Genomic DNA, 22790 nt, shown 5'->3' on the forward strand with positions numbered 1-22790 from the left:
TTTCAACAGCCATTGTCTATCCAATCGTTTAAAAATCGCTGAAAAACTGACATGCGGCGTCTTACAAAAATGAAGCAGGGCTTTAAAAAAACAAAAATGCAGTGTGTGCATGAGATTTCAGAAATCTCATAGACTATGCTGGTATGATAAAACACTGCGTATTTTGTGCACCAAATATGCTGGGGAAAATTTGCAGGCAAAACAACACGTGTGAACATACGCCAATATTCTAGACATAAACTTGAGTTCTTGTATATTTGGGGTCTGATATCATAATTTGTGAGGGTTTTTTAAAGTCACTTTTTTATTATTATTTTTGCTGACTTTTTTTTTTTTTTGTTCTAGATTCCTCCAAATAGCGCCCATGACTTATTAATTTTGCACAAATGCTAAAATGGTCTGGTCTTTGTCTACTTGTTTTGCAACTTCTTGCTCACATTTTGCAAAATGTGGCATAAAAAAAGGCGCCAAAATAACAGAAGTATATAAAATCACCTTAGAGTGGGACCTGGGGTAAAGTTGCACCAAATTTTGTGCCTTTTAAAAGTCACATTTCATGAATCTGTAAAAGCAAGAATGCTAACAAAACCACAAAACATAACTTGAGAAAAGGCACAAATCTGTTGATGACTTTGTTACAAATGAAAAACTCAATGATTAAGAGGTGTAAACGTAAAAAAAAAATGGCGGCTATGCAATGATGAATCGAGCCCTTGCTGTTTTTATAAGTGCTCTTCTTTAAACACGGTCTTAGGTCCCATTTTTAAGCTTAATAATTTCTTTCTTTGTCTGTTCTGAGCTGAGATCTAACGTGTAAAGCACACATGTCAAACTCGGGCCCGTGGGCCACATCTGGCCTGCAGGGTGAGTATATTTGGCCCACAATGCCTGGTGTGTCCCCTGGAGTATGCAGTATTTTTTTATTATTATTTTTAACATTATATCTTTTTACTATTGATGCTGCATAGGCAGCATCAATAGTAAAAAGTGAAGCGGTGTTTAAATCCCGCTCAACTATCGCTGATTGGTCGCACCCGGCCGGGCGCGACCAATCAATCAGCAATGCGGGATTTCCGTTACAGGCGGACGAAAGTGGACCTTAGACAATAATATAAATTAAAAAAAAATATATATATATATATATATATAATATATAGTTCAAAATCGGAACAGCATCTCACATTACCAAACTGTAGTGCTGCGTCTTCCCAACCACTGTTGAAATGGTCTTTGGTAATAGATGAAAATAAGGAAGACAGCACAAAAAAAAAATTGAAAAAAGGGGCTTTAATGCCTGAACGGCGTGGCGACGTTTCGGATGTCTTTATCCTTTTTCAAGCAGTGTTAATACAGACAAGGTGGGTATATATAGAAAACATTCATTGTATACAATTAAACATATTAAGTTATTTTGGACATCAGATCAGCAATAGTCATCTGACCAAAAAAGTGCAACAGTGCCACTGTGATAAATCTGTATCATATACATTATATATAAAAAAGTGCCATATAGTGCACAGTGGTAAACTTTAAAAATATATTAATAAGCAATTTAATATCCTCAGGTGTCCCATGTTTGTGAAAATAGAAAAAACACGCACTTACAAAGATAATACAGCAGGTGCTGGAGATTCCGGCGTCCTCCTGTTGTAACTGCACATGTCTATGGCAGCTGCAGTCCGGACCTAGAGCATTATGGTCCGCACCTGTGCAATAGTGCTTTGAAGTCATAAGCGCCATCTTGGAAAAAGGTATATGCCCATACAAACTTCAGACAGGCAGAAAAAAATCTGACTACTTGTATCTGCGCAGCATTATAATATAAGCAATAGCAATATGTAGGAGAGAATGCATAATATAATAAACTAAAAGAATGATTGAGTTTTTTTGTCACTTATTAAAGGACAAATATCGCTATAAAGCCATGAATGGAGGGTTATACTCATTTATTTCATAGTATTTATAGTGGACATAATTGGTTCAGGCATAAGCTCTATGTATGGTGTGTTAACGTCCCAAAAACTCCCCATAGGTAAATGAGGGGTCAGAAACCAAAACAGGGAAAGAGAGACACATGGAAGGCGGAAATCCCCCCATATGTCAATCACATCCTGCATACACACCAAATAACCAATTGTATATAGCCACGGTTTTTTTTTTTGTTTTTTTTTTTTAAATAACAAACAACGAACAATGAGTGTAACCTCAAATATTATTTAATGCATCTCTTCACACAGTGTATCAAGCTCCATTAATCAACATCATAAATTGCAAAAAAATATTAATTTCACAAACTGGGACATCTGAAAAGAGAAGAAAAAGAGAAATAGAAGTTAAAATCCATGTAAAATTTTACAGGAAGATTGTCATAGCAATGAGGATATAGCTGAATTTATCACTATTCTTTTATAGAATCTGATTAATCTTAAAGTCTACATTAAGACCATATGGTTTTAACGTATTTAATTTCATGATCCACTCCAATTCTCTTTTTTCGAGTAATCGAATACGATCACCCCCTCTCCTCTGTACAGGAATTATATCTATGATGCGAAAACGCAGTTGTTTTTCCGTATGCGATTTTTCAACAAAATGTTTGGATACTGGTAGATCCATACATTTTTTCCTTATGGTATGTCGGTGTTGATTGATCCGTGTTTTAAAATCACATGTTGTCTCACCGACATACCATAAGGAACAAGGACATTGCAACAGGTAAACTACAAACTCTGAATCACATGTCAAAAAATGTTGTATCTCATATTTTTTCTGAGTCACAGGATGAACAAAACTGGATCCTTTTAACATTAATGTACAATTAACACATGAAAGACATGGGAAACAGCCTCTTCTATTTTGTCCAGAAAGTGTGGTTTGATTGGATTTTTTGAAAGAACCAATGTCTGATTTTATTAAATTAGAGGCAATCGTACGGTTTCGCCTGTACGAGAACAAGGGTGGTTTTGAAAATTCTGGTACATGTGGTAAACATTTATGTAACATACTCCAATGTTTCAGTATGATATTTGAAATCCCACTACTTTCCTCACAAAAGGCTGTCGCCAATGGTATACGATCAGAAACCTTCTTTTTAAATTTTTTCTGAAAAAGGTCTTCCCTTTTAATAGAGTCAGCTTTATTTTTTTGTGCTTCCAATAAATTTTTTGGGTACCCCCTATCCACAAATTTTCTAAGAGTCCCCTCCATAGATTTTTCCAACGAGTCTTTTTCACTCTCAATTCTCTTGGTTCTAATTAGTTGGCTAAAAGGGATGGATTCTTTAGTTTTTCTTGGGTGTTGGCTACTGAAGAGCAATAGGTCATTTTTATCAGTCACCTTTGTATATAACTGGGTGATAAGTCGATTGTTTTTAATTTTGACATTGACATCCAAAAATTGGATTTCATTGTTCGAATGCACCAGGGTAAATTTAGTAGTGTCGTCTATTGTGTTTAAATAGTCATGGAATTCCACCAATGAATCCTCTGAACCAGTCCAGATTAGGAAGATGTCATCTATGTATCTCCCCCACGCCGCTACATAGCAGAAGTGGTGGGGACACATAGATGACATCCTCCTCCAAAACACTCATGACAATATTTGCGTATGCGGGTGCCATGTTGGCACCCATGGCCACGCCTCTCAACTGTAAGTAAAAAGTGTCACCAAACAAAAAATAATTTCTGGTTAATACCAGTTCTAACAGTTGTACTATAAAATTTCTCGCTTCCTCAGAGTATTCTGTGGCCCGCAATTTTTTATTGACAGCATTCAATCCTTTGCTATGTTGAATAGATGTGTATAGTGATGTTACATCGAATGATGCTAAAATAACATCTCCAACTATTTCTATTCCACCTATTTTTTCAAGAAAATCGGTGGTGTCTTTAACGAAGGACTCCGCATGACTGGCAATGGGGTTCAGGATCCTATCAAGAAAAACTCCAATATGTGATAAAATGGAGTCACATCCAGAGACAATGGGCCGACCCGGAGGATGCACGAGAGACTTATGTATCTTTGGCAAAGTATATATAACTGGGGTGATTGGACACCCAACGGTCAAATATTCATGTAAATCCAGGTCAATAATACATAGTTCAAGGGCATTATCTAGAATAATCTTAATGTCCCTTGCAATATCAAATTTTGGATCATGAGAAAGTCTCTCGTACACCTCCGGGTCAGCCAACTGCCCCCGGATTTCCTGAAGATAGTCCCCCTTATTCATTACAACTACTGCACCACCTTTATCGGCACTCTTGATGATTATATTTTCATCATGTGCCAGTTCATGTAGAGCCTCCATTTCATTTTTAGACATGTTGGGGTGCATAAAATTTTTTGTACATTTACCTTTAAATATTTTTATATCATCATTAACAGCGGATATGAATGCGTCTATCACAGGGGGGTTTTCAGATGGTGTGAAATTACTTTTTTTGGACAATGCTAGCTGTTTACAATTAAATTCACTATTAGGAACTTTATCCATTTGGACTTTATCGGAAAACCATTCCTTTAACTTAATAGATCTAAAAAAACGCTGCATATCCATGTTCAATTGGAACCAATTCACATGAGTGCTCAAACCAAACGACAATCCCTTATTCAATACTGACATCTGATTTTCAGTCAGAGTTTTATCTGAGATATTTATTACCAGACTTGTTCCTTGCTCCTTGTTGACATCTGTTTCTCTCCTGGTGATTTCTTTTTCCCTCTTTTCTCTTTTTTGCCGTCTCCAGTGTTTTTTTCCTCCCCTTTTCCTGTTGGTTTCATTTTTTCTTTTGATAAGTCCGTTTCTGAAAAAATTGTGGTTAGATAGCATATTATCAACATTGGAATTTATAAAATTAACCCCATTGTTCCAGTGACCTTTTCTCCAGGTTCCTAAATTATCTCTTTGCCAGTTATAGATGTTTCCATCTCTATAGTCATCCATATCTCGATTCCACTTTCTACGTTTTACATCTTCTAATTCAATACGCAGTTTGTCCATTTTAGTTTTTAGTGACTCTTTGAAAGTATTGAATTCTTCCTCCTTCATGAGGCACTTAATTTCCAGTTCCACCTGTGTTATTTCTCCTACGCCTCATTGGGGGACACAGCCCGTGGGTGTTATGCTGCTGCCACTAGGAGGACACTAAGTGATACAAAGAAAGTTCGCTCCTCCCCTGCAGTATACACCCTCCTGCTGGCCCTCAGCTAACCAGTTCTTGCTTAGTGTCTGTAGGAGGCACTTGGGTCTGTTTTCAGACCCCAACTTTCTTATTTTAATTTTAATTTTTCTGTAAATTTTTATTTTTTATTCAACGGAGTGAAGGGGGCGACGGATCCTTTTTTATGGGACCCGCTCTCCCCCGAACCAGCAACAGGCGAGCACGGCGAGTATACCTCCCCGTCCCTCTCCTGCGACGCGGGAGCACGCCAATTTTTACTGGGGCAACGGGTTTCCATCTTTGGTCCCGATTTCCCTTCCCCCTGCAAGACGGCGAGCACATAGAGCCTGGCTCTCATGTTCCTCTCCGGGGGCCCGACATACAAGGCCCACATTACATGGCGTTGCATACTTGCGGCTAGAGCCCAAAGGGATTACAGAAGAGGATGGAGCGCGCAGGTACAGGGGGACCTGCATTACAGGACTGTGAGTATATCAGGAGTTCCCCTCCTGCGCTCCAGATCGCTTTGCGGCCGCGCCGCCGCACACCGCCGGGCAGGCCGGAAATTTAGTCCCCGGCTTTTCAGCCGGAGTAGGCCGCAGTGGCCTCTATGGGGCAGGCGCCGGCGGTACTTGCGGCAGAGCCCCTGGGGACAGGCGCCGGCGGTCGGGAAACTGCGGCGGTTAGCGTCGCTCCGTTGCGGCCGCCGCGCATCGCCAGGCAGGCCGAAAATTTAGTCCCCGGCTTCTCAGCTGGAGTAGGCCGCAGTGGGCAGATCCCTCCCACGGCCGTAACCCCGCCCCCTATATCGGCGCTTCTCGTCTGGGACGAGAGGCGCCCTGCAGATCTCGGGGGCCATTCTTCCTCACGCTGCCTGCGTGGAAGATGCGGTCCTGGGGGTGCCACTGGCCGGTACGCCAGCGGCAATCATTCGGCGCGCGGCCCGCCGACGCGCTCCACCGGCAGGCTCCAAAAATTTAGTCCCCGGCTTTTGCAGCCGGACTAGGCCGCAGTTGAAATCCCTTTCAGGGGCGAAGGTGCCTTCATGGTCCCGATGGGCTGAACTTCGTGGATGTACAGAAGCCCCCCTCCATGGTCCGGGCAGCCCCCACTATCCCACCACTGTGAAAGCGGATGGCACAAGGAGGCGGACGGTTCCTCTCCACCTCCCTAACAAAGGGATGATGGATTGAAGTTTATCTCTCTATCCCTGCACCGTCCACGCTGCAATACCCGACATCCGCAGCGGCTCCATGCCGGGACGCGCACCGTTGGTAAGTGGATCCTGCCAGCAATGGGCTTCTGCAGCGGGATATTGACAGGCAGTCTCAGACTTCCCTGTGGCCACCTCCCTGAGGTAACGCTCCAGCCGGCTAACAATTTTAGCTCCCGGCTTCGGCCGATGTGTAGTCCGCACCCCAGAAGCGCACCGTGTCGTTTCCTGGCGCTTAGCGCCTGACGCGGAAGCGCTCAATTTTCTCGAGCAACGGGTGACCACCCCTAACTTCTACGCTGACGCCGGCTGCAGAAATTTACGCCCCGGCTGGGGCCTATTCATGGAAGTTTCGAGGCTCCGCCCACGTCGTGCCTGTGGCTCCGCCCCCTGAATTGGCGCTTCTCGCCCGCTGCGAGATTTTACCTAAACCCGCATGACCAGTATTCCTGGTCTTAAAGTCACACGACCAGTATTCTCTGGTCTTAAAGGCACGTGACCAGTATTCCCTGGTCTTAAAGGCACGTGACCAGTATTCCCTGGTCTAAAGGCACGTGACCAGTATTCCCTGGTCTTAAAGGCACGTGACCAGTATTCCCTGGTCTTAAGGGTACGTGACCAGTATTCCCTGGTCTTAAAGGCACGTGACCAGTATTCCCTGGTCTTAAAGGCGCGTGACCAGTATTCCCTGGTCTTAAGGACGCGTGACCAGAATTCCCGGGTTTTAAAGACACGGGACCAGTAAGTATCCCCGGGTCTTAAACGCACACGTTCAGCATTCCCTGGTCTTAAAGGCACACGTCCAGTATTCCCTGGTCTTAAAGGCACACGACCAGTATTCCCTGGTCTTAAAGGCGCACGACCAGTATTCCCTGGTCTTAAAGGCACACGACCAGCATTCTCTGGTCTTAAAGCCACACGACCAGTAATCCCTGGTCTTAAAGGCACACGACCAGTATTCCCTGGTCTTAAAGGCACACGACCAGTATTCCCTGGTCTTAAAGGCACACGACCAGTTTTCCCTGGTCTTAAAGGCACACGACCAGTATTCCCTGGTCTTGAGGGCACCATGACCAATCCGAAACTGGTCATAAATGAGGAGCCCTCTGCCGCTGATCCCAGTTTATCCCAGTGTAACTAGTTCCCTCAGCCTAAACTCCCTCGTAGAGCTTTTGCCATCCAGTCTGGATATGCGATTCACTGGACAGAAGCCTCTACGTGGGACGCTATGCCTGGTCTGATTTTTAAGGGCGACAGGCACTTTAAAGGGTGCCGGTCTCCCCACACCATCAACAGACGGGCACTCGAAGGTCCAGGCCTAACGCCAGACAACCTGTCCTGTCCACCCGGAGACCTGCACTCTGTGGATGTACAGAGGCATCCTTTTTTCGGGCGTCTGAGCACCCCCCTCTGCATCACCAAGGCGAATTTCCCTCTCCACTTCCTTGTTAAGAGGATGGTGGATCGAGGCTCCTAATTTTTAACTCTGCAATGACCTGCTGGAAGCAGCGGCGCATTCTGCCACTCGGCAGATTAACCGGGTACAATCTCCTGTGGTTTACCTACCAGTATCCCTGCCCGATATGTCCTCAATTAAAAATGCCACGATCTGTCAAATAGCACATCTGGTTTGTTCCGTTTGGCAGCTACGGGTCCAGCCCTTTAACCTCCCTATCCGCCGCATGGATTGCTAGAGCAACGGTCTCCTGCTTGGAGTCCTTAACTACTTTGATTCACACCAGTATCCCTTTCCTGAAGACAGTTCAGCTGGTCAATCATATTTTTGAGCGGGAGACTAACGAAGAATCGTACGTTTCCGCAGCCCCGACCAATAGTAAAAGGGTTGTCCAGGACAGTCTAGATCTAAGGGATCTTGGTTCCTAAAAGGGGGGAACGATAAGTAGGACCGATCCCAGACCTCAAACTTCTAACAATCTTTTCACAAGGTTCTTCTTCTTCTTCGAATGGAGTCTCATCCGCTCAGCCATTACTTCAACAAAAAAGGTGCAGTTTCTGGCATCCATCGACATTCGGGATGCCTAACCTCTTCAAAAATTCCTTTGCTTTTCCATTCGTGAACAGCATTTAAGTCACGACCTTGTTCTTCGGCCTTGCTACCGCATCCAGGGTGTTCGCAAGGGTCATGGCGGCTGTCATCTTGCACCTAGAGGCGTGGTCGTCTTACCCTGTTTGACCGACTGTTTACCCACCCTTGCAGGACTACGCTAAGTCGTCTATATCACTTGCGATACCCTCTCACCTGGGCTGATGGCTAGACTTAGACAACTCCTCATTTCCAGCCCAACAGATATCCTTTTTGAGGATGATCCAGTATTCTTCCAGAAGGGTGGTAAATCTCCCTCCAGACAAGGTCATGGTTTTTCAACAGGGAGCTCGCGCTCTTGCTCACTCATCCCCTCATTTCATTCGATTTGCTGGGAGGGTTCCAAAAAAAAAAAAAAAAAAAAAAAAAACGGAGACGACAATGGAAGCAGTTTCCTTTGCTCCATTAGTTTTCAGCAAGTCAAGCAGCCTTTCAGACGATAGTCTCTGAGCTCCTTCTTCATCCGGAGTTTTTTCTCCCGGTTCCATGGTTACTAGTAACTTCCAATGCCAGTCCTCTTCTCCCGATCATTGCTCTGGAGATCTCAAGGGTAGTCCTATAGTAGGTCCACTCCTTATGGCGGGTCAACCCATCCGAATTCAATTGGACAACGCCACGGCTGTGTCATACGTCAATCATCTAGCGAGTACCCACGTTCAAGCACCATGGCCAAAGTACCTCACATGGGCCGAGATCTATCACTCGGTGATCTTGGCAGTACATATCCCAGGAGTAGAACTCTGGGCTGCGAACATATTTAGCCGTCAGGGTTTCACCTCAAGTGAGTGGGAACTTCACCGGAAGTATTCCATCAGACCTGCCTTCACTGGAGCTCTACAGTTGTAGCTCGGATGGCGTCCTGACTGATCGCCTGTGTACTGGAGTTTGTTGTTCGGCCTCGAGATCCAGGAGCCTTCGCACTGCATGCTCCGGTTATTCCGTGGTACCAGTTTCCACTTCCGAAAGCTTTTCAGAAGCAGAAAGGGCCCCAGTGATCCTCGGAAATCCGCACTGACCACGTCAGTTCGCTTGCGGAGCTGGTAGCTTTCTGTCTTTCTGCAACAAAACTGCAAGTAGGGACCACCTCGCAGGATGTTTTTCACATGTAGTTCTTCCCTATTGCATACCGTTAGATCATTGGGATCTATTCTATTAGGGAAGGTTGCCCCCTTTTCTCTCGGCGATATCCTCATCCTGACGAGTCTTCGGTGCTAACGGGTCTTTTCAGACTTTTTTCTCTTATTTCCTTCAAGGCAAGGTTGTCCTCAAGCCTTCCCCGTCCCTTGTTACCAAGGTGGTATTGTATTACTACTGTCATGAGGGCATAGTTCTTCCCTCATCTCTTTTGGCACCACTCCACAAAATGGAATGAGGTCCCCATATTCCGGACAGAGCAAGTGCTCTGAGTAGGTATGTCTTGAGGACGGCGTCCTTCCGAAGGTTGGACACTGTATCTTGGGTTTCCTACCGGTAAGAGGAAGGCTTCCTGACTTTTACAGGAAGGGTTTGGCCGTCTCCATCGGCCATTTAGCCTGGTGTATTCTTTCACCATCCAGGAGTCCTTCCGTGTTAGATGACAGCCTATTTTCCCGTCTATCGTGGGTTCCAGGCACCAGGCGTCAACAAGACACGCCTGCAAGCTTGCGGATTCGTCCAGTCCGCATGCATTCTTGAAGCATTATAATTCCCAGACTTCCACAGATGTGACTCTGGGCAGGCGGACTCTGCAGGCCGCGGTGGCGCACTTGTAAGTAGCGGTTACACAGAGCCTGATCTGATGTTGTCCCCACCCAGGGACTGCTTTGGTACGTCCCACGGTCTGTGTCCCCCAATGAGGCGTAGGAGAAAAGGAGATTTTTGTTTACTTACCGTAAAATCTTTTTCTCCGAGCCAATCATTGGGGGACACAGCTCCCACCCTAGTATTGGCTTATGCTTGTTTTTACAATCCGATATGCTATACTCTCATATATAATATGACATGCTGTAAGCTAATATGTTGTTACTGATCTCCTACTGCTTTTTGCACCGAACTGGTTAGCTGAGGGCCAGCAGGAGGGTGTATACTGCAGGGGAGGAGCTAACTTTCTTTGTATCACTTAGTGTCCTCCTAGTGGCAAGCAGCATAACACCCACGGTCTGTGTCCCCCAATGATTGGCTCGGAGAAAAAGATTTTACGGTAAGTAAACAAAAATCTCCTTTTCAGAGTTAAGTCTTTTAGTTTCCTGTTGTAGATATTCTATATTCAAAAGAATAATGTCCAAACCATATTTGTTTGAAATCATACAAAACTTGGCACAAAACGATGCATCATTAGACATTAAAACCGTGGCTATATACAATTGGTTATTTGGTGTGTATGCAGGATGTGATTGACATATGGGGGGATTTCCGCCTCCCATGTGTCTCTTTCCCTGTTTTGGTTTCTGACCCCTCATTTACCTATGGGGAGTTTTTGGGACGTTAACACACCATATATAGAGCTTATGCCTGAACCAATTATGTCCACTATAAATACTATGAAATAAATGAGTATAACCCTCCATTCATGGCTTTATAGCGATATTTGTCCTTTAATAAGTGACAAAAAAACTCAATCATTCTTTTAATTTATTATATTATGCATTCTCTCCTACATATTGCTATTGCTTATATTATAATGCTGCGCAGATACAAGTAGTCAGATTTTTTTTCTGCCTGTCTGAAGTTTGTATGGGCATATACCTTTTCCAAGATGGCGCTTATGACTTCAAAGCACTATTGCACAGGTGCGGACCATAATGCTCTAGGTCCGGACTGCAGCTGCCATAGACATGTGCAGTTACAACAGGAGGACGCCGGAATCTCCAGCACCTGCTGTATTATCTTTGTAAGTGCGTGTTTTTTCTATTTTCACAAACATGGGACACCTGAGGATATTAAATTGCTTATTAATATATTTTTAAAGTTTACCACTGTGCACTATATGGCACTTTTTTATATATAATGTATATGATACAGATTTATCACAGTGGCACTGTTGCACTTTTTTGGTCAGATGACTATTGCTGATCTGATGTCCAAAATAACTTAATATGTTTAATTGTATACAATGAATGTTTTCTATATATACCCACCTTGTCCACAACGCTTTTTTTTCCGCCTTCATCAAGTGGCAAGCTAGACAATGATGGTTAACAGAGTATTTAACAGAAAGGAGATCCAATGAAACAGAGAAATTAATTAAACACTGATGAAATGGGAGGATCATAAGCACTCTTAAGGTGCCAGAACACATTGTGCAGTCTAAACATGAGAATCAAATAAAATAAAATACATTTTCATACAAAAAGAAATTAGTAATTAAAATATTAAAACAACATAATATTGAAAACAAAGGAACAATGAAAAATATTAAAACAAAATGAAAAGAACTATTTGACATTGTTATCAATAGTAAGATTTAAACCTTCTGGGGCCACAGTGCTTAAAAATCCAGTAATTTTCCCTATTGTCAAAAGTCTCAAATGATCCTGAGCATTGTCAGCTATTTGATCAATAATAGTGAGACTCAGATAGCTTGGATTTTTTTGGTGAGCAATGCAGAAATGTTTTGAAACACTATGTAATAAATAGCCGTTGCGAATATTTTGGCGGTGTTTGTTTAGACGGGCGTGCATTGCTTGGATTGTGCGGCCCACGTATTGTAGCCCACAAGTGATCTGCAACAGGTAAATAAAATAGGTTGACTGGCAGTTCACATGACACTTGATGATCTAGTTAGTGCCTGTTGTGTTCGATGTGAAAGATTTAGTTCCATCAATAATAAAGAGCAACACAAACATTTAGCGGTTTTGCATGTAAAACAACCAGGGTTTGAGGGAATGCCAATTAGTCGAGGAGAGGGATTGAGTGTAGTCTTCCTGGGAGCTACTATAATACTATTATACTGTATGGAGCACTATGTGGGGCCAATATACTGTATGGAGGACTATGTGGGGCCATTATACTGTATGGAGCACTGTGGGGCCATTATACTGTATGGAGCACTATATGGGGCAGGTTATACTGTATGGAGCACTATGTGGGGCAGGTTATACTGTATGGAGCACTATGTGGGGCCATTATACTGTATGGAGCACTATGTGGGGCCATTATACTGTATGGAGCACTATGTGGGGCCAATATACTGTATGGAGGACTATGTGGGGCCATTATACTGTATGGAGCACTGTGGGGCCATTATACTGTATGGAGCACTATATGGGGCAGGTTATACTGTATGGAGGCTGTGTGGGATTACAGTTGGAGAATCATATTATGATGGGGTCACAATTCTTTGTCAGGGGGATTGCGGAAGGAGAGTACTGTGGCGGAATTCACTGTGGGGGGTATGTGGGGGCATTTTGTTGGCATCATACTTTATTATCTGTCTTATTCAAGGTTTTTTCTTTTTTGTTATTACACATTAAAATTAGGCCAATGTGCCATAATTTTTACTGCTCTTACACAACAAATTATGTTATTCCAAAAGTTTATTCTAAGATCTATTCATTCATGTACTTTGCTTGTAGGACAACCCCTTTATGTTTGTTTCCATATGTAAAGGTTCGTCGTTATATTTGATAAGGAAAAACTTCTTCAATTGTAGACTTTTTTTATATATATATAAATATCAAGGTCAGCCCATGAATTTGTCCAAGCTTTTAATTTTGGCCCTCTGTGTATTTGCGTTCGACATCCCTGGTATTGACTTGTAGTATAAAATACTCTAGCATAAGGGTATATTCACACTCTTTTGTTTTTAATGTTTGTTTTTTGTTTGTTTTTTTTCATTTCTTATAGATTTTTCTTTACCTTTTCCTGAGAACTTTTTGTCGATTGTGACCTCCAGTGTTTTTCTGGCTTTTTTTTTTGTTGTTGTTGTTTTTTTTGGGGGGTGTTTTTTGTACTGGTGTTTTCAGACAAAAAAAAAAGTTTAAAGTCCAACAGTGTAGGCACTGCTAAGGGATTTTGAAATGCGGACGCTCCAAAGGAAAAAAAAAATGCAAAAACGACACCACCTGCGTTGACTTTTGAGCCTTTTTCTTGACTTATATTTTACAACATTAGAGTATCTTTTTATAGCCGTAAAACACCTGATGAATGGTCGGGTCACTGCTTTTTAACCCTCTGCACAGCTAGTTATTTTTACATAGAAATGCAAATCTTCACTCTCTTGAGCGTTTTCTGGTCTCTCTTTTTCCAATCCCTGCCTGAGAAAAACCACTGTCCTGTGAACAATACCCTAAAGGCAGTTTCCAGGCTTCAGATAAATTTCTGCAGCCCCTTTGTGGCTTCAGAAGTGAGAATCCTGACAGTGTGCATCACCTTCACTGTCGGGATTCCTCTCGAATGCCAGAGCGAGCGGCGGTCATGTGCCCCCCACACCCTGCTAGCAGATGAGAATCAAGTAAAGGCATATCCTAGAGATATACCATCACTTTGTAAGATGGGATTAACCCTGTAATGTCTTGCTTTTGTTTTATGGGGCAGTGATGCAGCTTTGTCTTACAAAAAATGTATATTTAAATAAAGACAAAAACACGTGATTTGTGATGACTTTTTCATGTTATAGCAAGCAATCAGTATTCTGCAGCGCTGAACTATTATCTGCAGGCGGGGGCCGTATCCTCGGATTTCTTCACCAAGCAAGTCCCCCCGGATATCTATACCGACCAGGTGAGGACATATACAGACCAAGTGTCTGGAAAATGCGCCTTCTCCATCTAGTCAAATACAGTGAGAAATACCGTATATAATATTTTATAATATATATAATTTTTTTTTCTCTGTTTATTTCTTAAAATTTCTTTCGTCTATAGGTGATAAAGAGGATGATAAAATGCTGCTCCTTGCTGAACTGCCACACGCAAGTATGAATCTGCTGCAGACAATACCCGAAACTGCAGAGCATTGCAATGGGTGTCGTAGATCACGTGTCCCGTTATTTTCTGTAGGTGGCCATACTTTGCCAGTTCCTCAGAGAAGTGGATTACAAGACTGCCTTCAAAGCCCTACAGGAACAGAATAGGTAATGTAAGCCGTGTACTCACCAGAGGGTGCGCCACGGACTATAGGGGTCTTCCTCTATTCCGGTTTCATTGTTCACCCCCATAACTACAGGCACGGAATACGTTGGGTGACTGTACACATCCTGGTGCTCAAATTCCTGCATTCACCTGGAATTCCCATACAAGTTCTAAAAACTATGTTCCATCAGAAAAAGACCGATTCATCATTTCTATTTCCTATGTCAATTTTCTTTCTCTTTTTTTTTTTTTTTTTTCTGTCTGACGCTTGTTGAGACCATTTTGCAGAAATTGTTGTTGTTTTTTACACTATTTTTGAGCAAAAAGTCGCATTTTTCTCAAAATGTCGCAAAATATTCTACTTTCTGAAAAAGATAGGCAGAAAACTACACTGGGAACAGGGAGACTGGAGTAGAGTTGCACCAAATTTTTTTTATTATAAAGTCACAATTGAGGAATCGGATGAAAATATCTGGAACAAACTTTTCCCAAAAAGTTGGTGGGGCGAGGAGATGAACGAGCAACTATAAACTAGACTACGAAAAAGGCACAAATAGGATAATGAAATGGGTGCAAACAAAAAGGCACAAAACTAGACAAAACAGGTGCAAAGGCAATAATTAATCTGTCCCCTGAGGCTTTTATGTTTGTGCATTTATTTATCTTTTATAATGATTTTTATTGTTTATATCACTATCCATATATAAAAAAAAATAAAAATTGTAATTTCCATACTGAATATTAGACCAAATATTAGAGCCCTTCCTGTTCTTCACATCAACGTGACCAGCAATGGACTGACCCTGTCTGCTATAGTTAACTCGCTTACCGGAAGTCCGCAGGAAATCCCGCCCATCGGTGACCAAATGCAATAACGGCGATCAAAACATCATATACACACTAAAATGGTATCATTAAAAACGTCATCTCGGTGCGCCAATAATAACCCCTCATCCAACCCGAGATCACGAAAAATGGAGAAGTTATGGGTCTTGGAAAATGACTGGGTTTTTTTGCTTGTTTTTTTTTAACACACTTTGGATTTTTCACCACGTAAAAAAAGAACCTAGACATGTTTGGTGCCTATGAACTCGTAATGACCTGGAGAATCATAATATCGGTCATTTTTAGCATTTGGTGAACATGGTAAAAACATCCAAAAAAACAGTTGTGGAATTGCACTTTTTTTGCAATTTCACCGCACTTGGAATTTTTTTCCCATTTTTTAGTACAGGATATGGTAAAACCAATAGTGTCGTTCAAAACTACAACTCGTCCTGCAAAAAACAAGCCCTCACATGGCCATATTGATGGAAAAATAAAAAAGTTATGGCTCTGGGAAGAAGGGGAGCGAAAAATCGTAACGCAAAAACAAAAAAGAGCTCCATCATGTAGGGGTTAATATACATAATCTTCTTTAAACCTTCTTCCTGGCCCTTTTTGCTGGTTTCAATTTTGCTTGGTTTGCCCAAATTGTTTCACAGAAAATTTGAAGCGACTCTTTGGGCACATTACTCCTAACCTTTACACTTTGAACTCATTATTTTGCAGCAGGCCCTTTTACCACATGTACAATTTTTTGGGAATTTGCTAATAAAATAATACTGAGTTAGGTTATTACTCCTGGAAACAAATGGATAAATGAACAACCGTTCTCCTTGTCAGGTTGTACTGTCCCTACACAACAATCTTTCCAATCAACGGTAACACCGAATTCCCTAAAAATTAACATATTTTCATTTTACTCCATTTATGCAGAGGATTTGGTGCCTTGTAGTAGGAAAAACTGAGCTACATCTGCCATTGCTCTGGTTAAACTGGTAAACGTTGGACCATAAATGAAAGTATTAATATACGAAGCTCCGCAGAATCCATTAAAAGCCTATTTAACTGAATCGCTTCTAACTTTTCTATAATGTATGGAAAATAAGTAATGTTCTGTATTCTATTTTTTTAAGCCATGATGCAATGGATTCCTACTATGATCACATATGGGATGTGACACTGCTGGAGTTCCTGACACGTATCCTTCTTGGCTTGTCAGAGATGGGTTTATAGTTCTGTAAGGTATTTGTGATCATCAGCCAATTTTCTGAAGTTCTTGCATCGTCGTTCCTTACTTTGTGTGGGAGGGAAAAAAAAAAATAGTTTGGAAAAGGAGTTTGAGTCCACATGTCGCTATATGGGGGAACGAGGACTGGTAAATTTCCCAATCGTTCCTATGACAAGGCTAAATTTTCTGAGGCTCTGGGAGTGCGAATGGAGTAATAGTCTGGCCTAATGCTACAATTACTGACAACGTACTGTAATCTTCTATATAACACTTCTGTTTATTCTTCTACCTACTGAAGAGGAAGAACTTGACTTCCTTTTTATATTTTGCTGCTTCATTGTTATTTCTGGACAGTCAAAAAGGAGTTTTTCAAACCCCCACTTTGATGCTTTGAGCCCACATTAAAGCCGGGACATGTCGGCTGTTTTGAACAGCTGACGTACCCGCAATAGCGGCGGGTGGAATCGCTAACCACCCGCCGCTATTAACTAGTTAAATGCCTCTGTCAAACGCTGACAGCGGCATTTAACTAGTGCTTCTGGCCATCGGTCCGGAAATGAGCCCATCGCTGACCCCCGTTGAAATGTTTTTAAAAATATGAAAGAAATAAAAAAAAATAATATATATATATATATATATATAATTTAAATCACCCCCAATAAAAAAAAAATATATATATAAAAGCTTAAATCACCCCCATTCACAGCATTCAAAATAAAACAATAAAAACATCAAACCTACACATATTTGATATTGCCGTGTTCAGAATCATCCGATCTATCAAAAAAAAAAAAAAGGATTAACCTGATCGTTAAACGGCGTAGAAAGATAAAAATTAGAAACGCCAGAATTACATTTTTTGGTCGCCACAACATCGCCTGTTATTGCATTTCAATGCAATCAAAAGAACGTATCTGTACCAAAATGGTATAATTAAAAACGTCAGCTCAGCACCCAAAAAATAAGCCCTCACCCAACCCCAGATCACGAAAAATGGAGACACTACGGGTATCGGAAAATTGTGCAATTCTTTTTATTATTTTTTTTAGCAAAGTTTGGAATTTTTTTTTTTACCACTTAGATAAAAAAAAGAACCTAGACATGTTAGGTGTCTATGAACTCGTAATTACCTGGAGAATCATAATGGCAGGTCAGTTTTAGCATTTAGTGAACCTAGCAAAAAAGCCAAACAAAAAACCAGTGTGGGATTGCACTTTTTTTGAAATTTCACCGCACTTGGAATTTTTTTCCTGTTTTTCTAGTACACTACATGCTAAAATTAATAATTTTGTTCAAAAGTACAACTTGTCCCGCAAAAAATAAGCCCTCACATGGCCATATTGACGTAAAAATAAAAAAGTTATGGCTCTGGAAAGGAGGGGAGCGAAAACCGAAAAAAGCTGGGGTCATGAAGGGGTTAATACTAATACACAATGAAATTATATTCATTTCTGTCATCTCATATGTTGAAAATGGCTATAAGGCCAAAGATGGGAATCCATCATCCAAAAGATTTACGGACATGCGCAGGCGACACAAAGTTGCTATTTACCTTGCTATGCTCCTATCTTAGCCCTTATCTGTTTCCTTCCCCACCCAGCGAGGTGTGAGGCTGAAGTGTATAGGATTACACTAACCAGACAGACAAGGGAAGACTGATAGGGATAAAAGAAAACTACAATCAAACATATACACTCACAAAACAATAAAGTGGAACGCAGGATTCATAGGAGGGATAAACCAAATAGATGTGGCTAAGGATCAGCACTAGTGATGAGCGAATATACTCGGTACTCGAGATTTCCCGCGCATGCTCGGGTGTCCTCTGAGTATTTGTAAGTACTCGGAGATTTAGTTTTCAGTGCCGCATCTGAATGATTTACATCTGTTAGCCAGCATAAGTACATGCGGGGGTTGCCTGGTTGCTAGGGAATCCCCACATGTACTTATGCTGGCAAACAGATGTAAATCATTCAGCTGCGGCACTAAAAACTAAATCTCCGAGTACTTACAAATACTCAGAGGACATCCGAACGTGCTCGGGAAATCTCGAGTACCGATTATATTCGCTCATCACTAACCAGCACTCAAACCAAATCCATGCATCAATCTCCAGAACATACTCTCCAAACGCCTACTAGAATGAATTATCACTGGCAATTTCGATGTGCCAGTGGTGAGCATATATACCAGAGTGGAGTGGCCAACAAAGAGCAGCTGAGACAATTCAGGATGGAGAGCTCCAGGAGATCAACTAAATTGGTTAACCTGTGCAATGACATAGAAAAGGAAAAACCTGCACTGTTTAATAGGATGATGAAGCAGTTCCAATCAGTGCAGGGATTTGTGTGACTAAATGCTGCGATCTTCTGGCAACTCTGTCGCGGTATGCCCATGACAATTTGTTTACAATGGAAAATAATCTGTATTGTGATAATATTGCCATGCACTATTTATCCTTGTATTTCGTACAATACTGCACTTTATTTTATTTTTTTTGAGGCCCCACAATATTTCCCCGGCATCTTTAGGCTGCCTGTGCATGTGCAGAAATATTTTGGTGACATGTCCCTATTTCCAGATATGCATTTCTCTTTCGCCTCATTGGGGGACACAGGACCATGGGTGTTATGCTGCTACCACTAGGAGGACACTAAGCAAATACACAAAGAAATGTACTCCTCCTCCGCAGTATACACCCTCCTGCTGGCTCTATCCTGAACCAGTTCTTGCTTAGTGTCTGTAGGAGGCACTACGGTCAGACCCCAATTTTCTTATTTTATTTTTTAATATTATTTTATTTATCTTTTTTCCACGGATTGAGTGGGCGACGGGGCCTTTCAAGGTCCCCATCTCCCCAAAACATCACCAGGCGGGAACGCGGAGTGTCACCTCCCCGGACCCCCTCCTGCAACCTCCGTGTCGGCCTGGGCTCTCACAGGGGCGACGGATTCCGTTAATGGGTCCGCTTTCCCCACCCCAACAACGGACGGGAACATGGGGTGTCGCCCCCACGTACCCCCTTCTGGAGCCAGGACTTCAGCCGGCCTGCCCCCCAAATAGGTGAAGGAGAAGCTCCCTTGTGGCTTTTGTATGGCCCCACTGCACCACCACTAAGAGAAGCGGCTGGTGTCAGGAAACTATCGTGCCCTCTCCACCTCCCTATCAAAGGGATGGTGGATTGAGGATGGACGGCGCGGCTGACTTTCGCCGTCTGTGGCCCAGCGCTCCCGACTCTGCTCGCAGTGCGTATGGCCATTTCAGTTGGAGGGAGGACTCCTTACCTCCCTCCCCGGGGTCCTGTGTTGATGTCCGGGCCCCCGGGGGGATCCAATGCTGCACCGCGGCCTTCACTACCGCCGTGGCCAATAAGTCCCTGCCTTCCTGCACCCTCCGTCCTCTCCGCTGGCCGCGGCTGTCTTCTGCCGCCGTCCTGGCTGCGGTGGTCTCCACGGCCGGCTCCCCCGCCGCAGCTGCAATTGTCCCCCCTGCCGTCTCCATCATCACGGCCTCTAATTTAGGGCTTGTTTCCATTTGCGAGAAACACGTCCGTGTCTCGTATGTGGAAAACAAGCTCTGGTGCCGGCACTCCATAGCGGAGCGTGCGGCTCCATGTGTTGCTATGCAGCCGCACACTCCACTCCCAAGTGCCTGCACCAGAGCTTGGTTTCCACATGCGAGACACGGACGTGTTTCTCGCAAATGGAAACAAGCCCTAAGTCCCCGACTTCTGGCTTAGGTAGGCCCGACCCCGCCCTCCCGGCCGCTCCGCCCCACCCTTTGCTCTTTCTATGGGATCCTGAATAGCCCTGCCTTTCCGGGACTCTGTATTATGCAGCCACGGCCCCCGGGCATTTCTTCCATCCACTTTTTCTGGCGCTTCTTGTTATCCACGAGAAGCCCCAAACTAACTCTTGCGGTCTTCCTCCTGAAGCAGGAAGACGGGGGATGCCATTTGCACGCCAGGCACCGCAGCAGGCGACTTCTCTGGGGGCACGGCGCAGGACACAGGACCTGGGTAAGCTAGCAGCTTAACCCCTACACAGCAGTCGCACACATCTTAACCCTTCCACCGTAGGCACACCGCTTAACCCTTCATGGAGGCCTCTTACCTGTGGTAGCCACCCTTTTTACAATATGTCTCAATCAAAACCTACTAAAAGAGCTGATAAAGCGCTCACAGTGGTGTATGTCGCATGTGCCCCATGCAATGTCTCTCTGCCTCGGGGGCACCCTAACCCATTTTGTATGGTTTGCGATGCCTCAGGTCCCCAGGACCCCCCCGCTACTGTAGCACACAGCGGTGCCAGCCCCCCAGAATGGGCTTCTTCCTTGACTCAGTCCATGGTTTCTCTCACCAAGGCCTTAGAGTCCTTTCGTGACTCCTCTTCAAGCCAGGGCATCTCCCTTCTTTCAGTAGAGGGCCCCTCAGCCACACATGAGCCTTCCCCAGACGTGGGCAGGACGGCCACAAAAGGGACACATTCTTCTAGAAAACTCACCCGTGACCCGTCCCCAAGAAACTCCGATGCCTCTACATCTGGTAGCTCTGTGTCTCGTTCCCCCTCACCAGGGGAGCGCAGCGAACCCGACTCAGAATGAGTCAGATGAGGCCCCAGACCCAGACTCCCCTGAGTTGCAGGAGTCTATAGATTCTCTCATCGAGGCGGTTAATCACACTCTGGAATTGGACGAAGAACTCGGTACTAATCCGGATCACCCAGTGTCTTATAAAAGAACAAAACGTCCTCACAGGGTTTTTGCTAACCACCCTGAGTTTACGGACATTAAGAGGCATAGAAGTCGCCCAGATTAGCGTTTCACGGGACTCAAACCGCTAGAAGCTCGGTACCCTTTTGCAACTACTCTTAAGACAGGAGTGGACTGAGTCCCCTGCAGTTGATCCACCCATATCAAGACTCTTCAAAAACTCTTCTATCTCTGGCTGACCGATCTTCCATTAAAAATCCCACTGATCGTCAGATTGACAACCTGGCCAGGTCGGTCTTTGAGGCTGCCGGAGCAACGCTATTTCCGTCTTTTGCCACCACTTGGGTAGCTAGAGCTATGGTGGCCTGGGCTGAGGCCATAGTGAAAACCAGTAGGAACAATAGCCTGCCGCCCGAGGTGACCAGTCTTGCCTACCAGATCACCCGAGCAGGGGATTACGTACTTCATGCTTCTCTAGATGCGGCTAATTGTGCCGCTCTTGCAGCCGCAAACGCCGTGACCATCAGGAGAGCATTGTGGCTCCGAGAATGGCAGGCAGACTCCACCTCAAAGAAATCTTCGATTTCCCTACCGTACCAATACGGGCGTTTGTTCAGAGATAAACTCAATCAGATTATCTCGGATGCTACTGGAGGAAAAAGCAAATTCCTCCCTCAGCGTAGGCCAAATCGCCCCTTTCAGAACCAATCCCAGGTTCGCTTCCGACCTTTTCACAGTACCACAGGCTGGTCATCCACAGCCGCATCCGCTAGTCCGCTAGCTTGTCTCGGCCCCCACGCAGGGGTTCCCAACCTTCCTTCAGACCTTCTAACTCCTGGAGAAACATATCTCCCCGATCCAGGCCCAAAAGTGCCCCTTCCCACAAATTCAATGACTTCTTGCCGTATCCGGAGGACACAGGCAATGTTGGCGGCCGTCTGATTTGGTTTCGCCAAGTCTGGTTAACGGTCATTCAAAACCAATGGGTCAGAGATCTCGTGTCTTCTGGATACAAGATCTAATTCACATCCCTCCCAACTCGTTTCTTCCAGTCTCGTCTTCCAATGTCCAAGGCGCATGCAGCCCCCTTTTACCGGGCCTTACAAGCCCTCCGCAATAGTGCAGTCATCGTTCCGATTCTTCCCAAGGAAAGATTCAAGGGCTTTTACTCGAACCTCTTTGTCGTCCCAAAAAAGGACGGAACCATGCGTCCCATCCTAGACCTAAAGTTGTTGAACAAATTCATCACAGTGCCCCACTCCGTCATCGCTTCTCTGGAAACAGGGGAATATCTTGCGTCAATCGACATCAAAGACGCATATCTTCACATTCCATTCTTCGAAAATCATCAAAGATTTCTACGCTTTGCAGTCGGGGAAGATCATTTTCAATTCACTACTTTGCCCTTCGGGCTCGCCATCGCCCCCAGGGTATTCACAAAAGTCATGGCAGCCGTCATGTCTATACTACGCTCCCGGGGCGTGGTGATTCTACCCTA

The 22790-nt window shown here is 43.8% G+C and overlaps 1 protein-coding gene across 1 annotated transcript in view; it reads left to right on the plus strand.

The window, feature by feature from the left end:
• INTS8 (integrator complex subunit 8) overlaps positions 1–22790 on the plus strand; it is an 83710-nt gene that overhangs the window by 44793 nt on the left and 16127 nt on the right. The window contains exons 22-25 of the mRNA XM_077270937.1: positions 14076–14179; positions 14323–14373; positions 14458–14531; positions 16488–16552. Coding sequence (XP_077127052.1) covers positions 14076–14179; positions 14323–14373; positions 14458–14531; positions 16488–16552 — 294 coding nt within the window. The remainder of the gene's footprint in view (positions 1–14075; positions 14180–14322; positions 14374–14457; positions 14532–16487; positions 16553–22790) is intronic.

The sequence above is a fragment of the Ranitomeya variabilis genome, chromosome 6 (assembly GCF_051348905.1).
Source record: "Ranitomeya variabilis isolate aRanVar5 chromosome 6, aRanVar5.hap1, whole genome shotgun sequence".
In the NCBI taxonomy this organism is placed as follows: Eukaryota; Metazoa; Chordata; class Amphibia; order Anura; family Dendrobatidae; genus Ranitomeya; species Ranitomeya variabilis.